The 8832-nt window shown below is 43.9% G+C and overlaps 1 protein-coding gene across 4 annotated transcripts in view; it reads left to right on the top strand.

Moving 5' to 3' along the window:
- The window catches only part of CUNH7orf50 (chromosome unknown C7orf50 homolog), a 338906-nt gene extending 331002 nt beyond the window's left edge, over positions 1-7904 (top strand). For all 4 annotated transcript variants that reach the window (XM_027874516.1, XM_027874520.1, XM_027874518.1 and 1 more), the window contains 2 exons: positions 864-945; positions 6896-7904. In XM_027874516.1, the coding sequence (XP_027730317.1) occupies positions 864-945; positions 6896-7078 (265 nt within the window). In that variant the 3' untranslated portion in view covers positions 7079-7904. The remainder of the gene's footprint in view (positions 1-863; positions 946-6895) is intronic.
- Positions 7905-8832: the final 928 nt, after the last annotated feature.

Below are 8832 nucleotides of genomic sequence, written 5' to 3' on the forward strand. Positions count from 1 at the left end.
ACACACACACACACACACACACACACACACACACACACACACACACAGAGCAAGCACCTTCTGGCCCTGTATTCCTCACCTCTCTGTGGAAAGTGGGAAGCCATATTTCATTATTGATTCTCCAGAACCAAAGTTGATCATTACCCTTCCATTTTCATTGACATTATTACAGTCATCTCATATATTGTTATTCTGGTTCTGTTTAATTCACTTAACTTAAATTCATACAAGTCTTCCCATGTTTCTCTGAACTCTTCACATTCATCATTGCTTACTGAATTCACTTTTGGTTCAACCACCCACTTTTACTCCATTTCTTTGGTGGCTGGGACTGGACCTGATGAGGAAATCCCTTCCAGCAATGACGATTAGGTACATTTTCAGCAGGTTAGTCTTAGAGAGGTACTTGGGGACGTTAAGAGATTAAGGGGCTTTCCCAGAGTCACACAGCCGGTGTGTGTCAAAGATGCGACTTTTCCTGAGCAGGACTTCCTGACTCCAAGACCAGCCATCCAGCCTACCCCAGGCTGCTTCTTTGTCCCAAAGGGAACTGCTTTGAATATCTTAGCATCTGTGGGACCCAGGTATTTGTTAGCTCTTGTTTGTTTTTAGGGCCTTACACAAAGAACTGTCTTGGTTGGATTTAGGTGGGGAGAAACCAGGCAAAACATAACAAAAGGAAATTCCCCAAGATAAATGGGACTTTGTCACCCAGGAAGCACATGCCAAATTCTTCCTCCCCCCACCCCTCCCCCCCCTTCCCAGAACAGGATGAGTCTGCCTCCCATCTTTTGTGACCAATACCTCCCTGCATAGTTTAAGTCAGTACCTGATTCTCTTTTGTCTGTCATTTTTCCCCCCAGCTGGGCCAGTAAGCGTGAGGAATGGAAGTTTCAGAAGACAAGGCAGACCTGGCTCCTGCTTCACATGTTTGACAGCAATAAGGTTTGTATCAAAACCGGGCTCCCAGGTTAGCTGCTGTAGACCTCTGAGAAGCCCTTTGTCATGGAGTTGGCAGCACTGTTTCCACGTGACTTTGGAAAATCCCGCTGCCCCCAGCAGTGCTGCTCGTTGGGCAGAGCAAATATGTGACTTTTTAAAACTCGGCACGGCATCTTCGAGATGATCTCATCCAGCCCCACCCCGTTTTATAGATAGTTTAGTATGTAGTTCAGTCCCGGAGAGAGGACTCACCCAGAGTTCACACACTAGTGTGTTCACCACACAGATTGGAACCCACCTGCCAGCTCCAGCTGCCGAGCTCCTCACTCTGTGTAATTGTGCTTCCCAGCATCTCGTGCTCCACAGTGCTGCACTCTCAGCAAACATTCAGTCTCCGAGGGAGGGGAAGCCCTTTTTAGAAGACATTTCTTATCTTCCCCTTTCCGATTGGAATCTTGGGACACCAGAGATGTTTCAGAGAGCCCATTTCCTCACCTACTAGATACCCCTTGTGAGGATCAGGGCGCTTTGCAGAACTTAAAGTATAATAGAAATGTGAGTTGGGGTCATCTAGTCCTGTATCCTCATCTTATAGACAAGAAATTTGAGGAGGTAAAATGATTTGTTAAAGTCACACAGACTATTAAGGGTAGCCAGGAACTATCATCTCTTTATATCACTCTCCTTTTCTTAAAATTGTTTGGATATTGATACTTGATAATAAATCCCAGGTTGCCTTTTATATGTCAGGACTGATCTTGAATGGAATGGCACAGTAGATGGACCACTGGGCCTAGAGTCAGGAAGATCTGAGTTCAGATCCAACCTCAGACACTTACTAGGTGTGTAACCCTGGGCATGTCACTCAACCTCTGTCTGTCTCAGTTTCCTCAGCTGTAAAATGAGGATAATAATAGTACCTTTCTCCCAGGGTTGTTGAGAGAATCCAATGAGATAATATTTATAAAGCGCTTAGCACAGTGCCTGGCACATGGTAGATACTTAATGTTTCCTTCCTTCCTTCCTTCTTTCCTTCCTTTTCCCCAAATCCAATTCTGTTTCCATTCTCTCACACCTGCACCCTGTGAATTCTGCCTGGCTCCATGTCTCCTTCAGTGACACCTGGCCCATATCGGCTCAGCTCTTCATCAGTGCTTAGATTAGCACTTACAGCCAAATACAGCAGAAACTGAGGCAACTGAGACAGCCTCGCAAAGGATCCAAAATCTCTGCCTTTGCCGGTAGCATTGACATTGTCAGCTTCCAAGTTTAACCAGATGTTTTTTCCCAGTGATAACCGTGAAAGCTGGGCTTACAACAGGAATGGAGTTCCAACGTTTCCAAATGTGTATAGGATTTAAGGATTTAATTTTGAGCCAACTAGGTCTTCTAGCTTTTGTGACTAAGAGGTACTGTTTTCGTGGGTTCGTTTTCTTCCATGTTGTTGTTGAACAACTTTCTTGCCCAGTCAATGCCTATGGTTTGGGCGAGTAACATAAAAGAGATTCGAGTCCATTTACAAATATCAGGTATGACCTGAGTACTTGGAAACATTTTTTTAAATGTCAGCTTGTGGTAATGGAAATGCACAGATTGTGCTAATAACACAGAAATACCCTTTGAATGTTCCAAGACAGACAACAACATGATTACATGAAATTACTTAGTTTTCTCCCATCTTTTTAAACCTAACCCATGTGTTTTCTACTGGAGAATTAAGCTGTGTATATTTTCTTTCACATTTACTTTCCTTCATTTCCTTCTCCTGGTCTTTTTTTTTTTTAAACACATTTCCTACTTCATAGTATGACAGCATATATGAATATTTTGCAAGTTGCTCTAGGCCTTCCTCCAGAGAGAGCATTTGTACTGAGTGGTCACCCTGACCTCCAGTCTGTGCTTCAAACATACTTCATAGATCAAGTTACACAATTAGTAGTTGGGCCCTCTGATGTTATCTTCAGCAGGTGTGTATATTGACCTGAAAAATTCATATGGAATCTGGAAGGATGACATCAGACCCCCAGGAAAACAACCCCAGAATGCTGCTGTCTCATAATGGCTAAGCATGGTTTACAACTCTGATCCTAGGTTCCTATTGCCAGGCTGTACTCATGGGGTAGACATAAAGTTGGGGTTAAAAAATTTAAATGCCAAAGGTGGAGGAAAACCAATGAAGAAAAAACCAAAGCCCCAAATTGTTAGGCATTTGTTTCTCTTTGGAATAAACATCCTATGACTCTCACTATGGAGAATGTGGTAGATCAGAGATGTGATGTTTCAGACCCCACTGAACATAGCTTACTAAGCTTCTTTATTTGGGCCTACCTTGGGAACCAAGGTACCAGACGGTGACTGGTGTTTCCTCTCTGCAAAGATTTCTTTACTCTGAACTTGAGAGCCACTTGTCTTTTAAGCTGCTATTAAATGTGATCTTTGCCCTTTTATTTTTGAAATCTTTCCTGACCCAAGGATCTTTGGTAATTAGGCAGTGACTGAGAGCATATTTTTCTTTGGGGGGACAGACAGAAGGAGCAAGTAGGCCTCTCTGTCCAGCTTTGCCCATGGATTGCTTTCATTCCCATAGTGAACATTCAACTGCTTCCAAAACAAATAGAGCTTTTGATGTTGTTTGACTCTGGATTGAAAAGATACAGGATTGCCACTTTTTTCCCCCATGAAAGGCTTTCCTCTCTGCAAAACTCCTTGCAAGAAAATGATCTTGAAATTGAGGACCTTGCATCGCTAGGCTCCAAACACATTTTGTCTTTACCAGCCCTGCTACCCTTTTATGAAAGCTAAACCCACCCCAAAAAAGTAGTTTTCAGATATATCCCTGTGATGTGGCAGCAGGCTCATGGGCTCAGGCAGTGTTCATGCAAGTGACCCTTGAACATCATTGTAACTAGAAGTGGAAGGTCAGGTCCCAGGAATCCCCAGACCTAAGCCGTAATCGTCACCCTGGACTTTGTTCCAACTCCAGCAAGCACCCCTTCACTCTGCCTTGTTCTTCACCCCTGTCCTTGGCCCTGGATCCTCAAAATCGATCTGTGTGACTAGGAAGACTGCATTCAAAAGGACTTTTACCAGTCTGGAAGAAAAAGATGAAAGCCACCAGACCCACAAATACAGCCCAAACCACCGCCGCCTTCCCTGGCTCCATGCACCATGATCACTGCCACCTCCAGACCTTTCTCCAGGCCCCTGTGCCTGAAATGTCTCTTTCCCCCCACCTGATGGCACACATTTGTTGGTGGTCAATAATGTGCCCAGAGCCCTGGACACTTCTTGAAATTCTGACTGTTTGTTAAGACTCAAGTCAGGATCTGCCTCTGAAGCCTTCCTTGACTGCTCCAATCCACCCAGCTCTTGTGCTGCTCTGAATTCCTTGCACACTAATTATAGTCTAGCACCTAAGTAAGCTCTCTTATTATTCAGTGAGTTCCTCAAGGGTAGAGATCAGGACTCCTCCTCGACTTCTTACTCCCACTGCTTCTAACACAGCGAGGGACAATCTTAGTAGGTGCTCAGTAAGTAGGCACAGACAGGCGAGGATAGAAGCCTGAACCTTCCAGCCACCATCCCGCTAGGAGATCCTGTGGCTTCTCAATTAATTGAAACAGTCATCATTTTTAAGCATCAAGCAGCTTACATTTAATGCAGATCCTGGTGGTCCCAGTGCAGTAGCTTGGGATGAACCCAAGAATCTCAGGCAGGATCATCCTGACTGTAAAGCCAGGTCTCAACTTCAAATCAGAAAGTTCACCCAGCTCCCATTCGCTGAGGAAATAGAGCCAGTGTGTTGGTGGTGGTTCTCTCTTAGTGTGTCCGAGGCAAGGACATAGGAACAAAGAAAACACCACCTGCTTTGCTTTGAGTGAGTGAGTGTGTGTGTGTGTGTGTGTGTGTGTTTTCAAAAGTTTCTCATCTGAATGGTGGAATATTCAGTATGGTTTCACAGGATGAGGTAGGATTCCAAAACCAAAGTCAGATAACTAGGAGGTGGGATGGAATTACGGGTGTTTGTGCCAAGGCTGCAAAAACATACAGGTTCTGCTGAGTCTAACATTCCATCCAGGACGGGTGGGGTGTGTGTATGTGTTCTTTTTTGCCACACTGACCCTCTCAGGTTTCAGTGTTATAAAGTGTTGCTATAGTGCCCAGGGTTAGGGGTGTGGTAGAGACCAGAGGGACATTTTTTAAAGTTTTCTCCCTTATTCTTAGTCTCCTGTGTGCCTCCACAAGGCAGACATGATCCCTGCAGAGACACTAAAATAAAGAGCTAGCAAATAAAATTCATATATCCATAAATGTCAACCTGGTATCCCAAGGCTGACAGGTTTGCATTTTCTGCTCAGTAATCTCTTTCATTCTAGCTGTTCAACTATTTTCTTCTCTTGTCCCTCCCTGCTGACTTTTACCACCATCCTTTTTTAAAATTTCCCATCTCTGGTTCTGTATTATATTCTTGGCATCTTAGTCTCTTACTTCTGTAGTGGTCTTTTTGCCCAAACTGTGACTTCTCCCTGGTCCTGTTGTCACCACCACCCAAAGACTGCCTGAGAATCCCAACCTTTGCCTGTGTTTACTGGTCTGTCCTCACCATTCCCTGGATAACAGGGTCCTATCCCACTGTTCATGATGCCTCCCAATACCTTGATTCTAAGCTTGGACTTCCATCACTTCTATCACTGATTGACTTAGTAGAGAATCAGTATGAGGTCATTTCTGAAAAATCACTTAATGCAGCTTCTAGCCATATTGTCTTCTGCTCAGCCCCAAGTCAGCTGCCATACATGGTGTAGAACCTGAAAGTCTCTTACCATATGAAGAAAAAACATGAAGAATAAATCAGAGATGCTAGGGCAATTTCCACTGACAGGCAGAAGACAGAGATCCATTCTTAGAATAGCTAATAATGGTTAGCTTTCATATAGTACTTTAAAGATTTGATTCTCACAAAAACTATGAGGTAGGTGCTTTTATTTATCCCCATTTTACAAAGGAAGAAGCTGAGGCTAGGAGAGGTTGAGTAGCTTGCCCAGAGTCACACAGCTACTAAATGTCTGAGACAGAATTTGAACCCAAGTCTTCCTGGCTCCTAGTTCAGTATGCTATCCACTCCCATCACTGCCCTGTTGTGTACCTCATTGAACAGTTTATATATGATTATCCCACATCACAAAACCAGGGTTTTCAGAACCATCCAGTTTGATTTCCAGCTCTGGTGTTGAGTGACTAAGCCAGCAAAGGCCCCTCCTGAGCACAAAACTAACCCCTTCTTTTAAACCCCTTCTCTCACCCATTTGTGAAAAGAGCAAGAGGATGGAAGACGAAATAAAGGAAAACAGAAGGCGTGGGGGCCATTAAGGCATTGTTCATTTCAGGCATGTTATACTCAAGTATATGTAACGGAGCCGGCCTCGATGTAATCTGGGAATGGTTTCCATATGGCTTAGAATTTAAGTTGTTTTGCAGACTGGCTGTGAGCACTGCACATGACCGACAGCTCTGTCCAGAATGGCCACTCGGCCCTCAGCCACGACTGGTATTATCACGTTCTGCCACACAGAGTTAAATTTGATGAGGTGTTGCTTGGCTTGCAAGGCTGCCTTCAAGCCACTGTTTTCTGACTTGGGGAGCTTGAGGTCTGGAATTGTCACTCGCCAAGCATGTGAGTGCACTCAGCTGCAGCAGCTGATTTCCCCGAGCTTAGCATGTTTTCCCAGAACAAGTGAACCTTCAAGCCCCTCTTGCAACTTGTAGTGAACATGATGTTCTCTGCTAGTGATTTGCTTCTCTTCCTCTGAATGTCCACGTCCACTGAGGTCATCCTCTCCCTCTGCCTCTCTACCATCCCCATCTAAAATGGGAGATCATTTTTCTTTTTCTTTTTAATTTCCACTGAGTTTTTTTTTTCCTATTCTTTTCCATTTGTCTTCCTCCATCAAAGGTGCCAGATCAGCACTTCTCCATTCTGCTGGACTACCTGGAGGGACTAAAAGGAAGGGCCCGAGAGGTGACAGTGCAGAAAGCTGAAATGCTCATGAAGAAATTGGACAATGCAGAGCCCGAAGACTCAAGTTTAGTAGAGAAGAGTGAGAGAATCCGGCAAGTCCTACAGCTGCTTTCCTAAGAGGGGACGAGCCAGCATCTCCGTAGCTCCATCAGCAGAAAAGTTGTCTTCCCAAACCCCCGGAAAGGATGGCTCTCCCCTTCTCTCACGTGAATGTATGGGTGTGTGCATGTGTGTGTCTGTGTGAGTATGTGCACAAGCAACAGAGAGTATTTTTCTTACTTTTAGCATCTGACCTTCTCCCAGACAGGTTATCAGGAAAAGGTAAAGACGGCTTTGTTGTTCAAACCTATTATTTCTACTTCTAGATACAAGCTTTGTATCTGGTGATCTCTTCTTTAAGTGATTTGATCTTATTTGGGATACCAGAAGAATGGTCCTTTTGTGTTTTTAAAATGTTCTTGAATCAGGGAATAATCACTCTGAAATGATGTAAAGAGATCCAAATCCTTGGCTTTAGAAGGGCCTCCAAAGTCCTACAAAAGAGAGAGAGAGAGAGTGCTTTACAAAGGAATGGTTTTCAGAAATGGATACAGAACACAGTGTTTACCCTGCCAGCTGTAATCCATCACTGTCAGTATTGTATGCATATTGTTGGGGTCTACATGTCCCACAAGAAGAGGGTAATAAATTGTTTTTGGTAGTAACCTGTCTGAATTCAGCAAGGGATCTCAGAGCTATGGAGTGTCTTTGGTTTTATCTCCTCATTCTCCAGCTTTCCACAACATTTGTTGCTTAGTTACAGTGCAAACACTGGAGTGGAGTGGAAAAGGGGGGAGGGGGCACTACAAATCAGCCAAATCATGTACCTGGATGGGCAGAAATTGAGTGGGTTGGCCTTGTTTTTAATAAAAACAAAGCTTGGTCATTGTGCCGTTAACTCTCATTTTACTGCTTGTTCCATTTCATTTTTCCATTTGCCTGGTGTAATTGCCTTTGGATAGACTTAATTTGTACTCTGTACTGTGACATCTCTATGAATTGTGGTCATCTCCAAGGAGGAATGTCCCCAAATCCTTCTCGAAAGAAAAATAAAAACATTAATTACCACCAGGAGTTCCTGGGGTTGAAGATCTGACTTGATTGAATAACAGCCCTAATTGACCACTTGTTCCTCGCCAGTCCTGCCAACCTGATTCTTAAAGGATTTGGCAGTTACAATGCTTGGCTGGGCTTTGACAGCCTTCCCAGACATGAAATACTATGAGTTATTTTGTTTTGTTTTGTTTTGTTTCAAAGAAAGAAAGAAGAGGTGGGGGTGGGAGAGTGAAATATACTTAACTCTTCCAAAAGGAGCTTATATATCACACCCTCTTTAAATCATGGTGATCACGAGCCAAGCCTTCTGAGTGATACAAGATGTGTTGTTACAGCAAGGGTAACTATAATGGAATTTAATAGAATAGGAGGCCAGGATACAATGGCTGATGTCAGGCCAGGGAGAACATGGTAACCAAGTGTTTGTGTAGGAGAATCAAGCCAGCATGCCCTTGGGTAAATCTGCCCTGCTCTCTTCACTTTCTTCCCTCCCCCCTTCCCTTTGCTGGGATCTAGTTGAAAAACAAAAACATATTGGGTTTGGTAGTAAGGAACGACCTGAGATCTCCTCCTAGCCCTACCACTTGAGTAAAGTCCCTTCACCGCTTATTATCCTCATCTGGGCAATAAGAACATGGCTAGCATCTGACTCAGTGAATTGTTGGTGGCAATCATGTAAGACTTTAAAGTGCTTGGCAAGCCTTAAATGTCATCTGTGGTCATCACTGTTGTTATCCAGTTCTATACAAGGCCCTATACTAGGTCTTGAAGCAATA

Source organism: Vombatus ursinus, unplaced genomic scaffold (genome assembly GCF_900497805.2).
Source record: "Vombatus ursinus unplaced genomic scaffold, bare-nosed wombat genome assembly UNPS02014807.1, whole genome shotgun sequence".
In the NCBI taxonomy this organism is placed as follows: Eukaryota; Metazoa; Chordata; class Mammalia; order Diprotodontia; family Vombatidae; genus Vombatus; species Vombatus ursinus.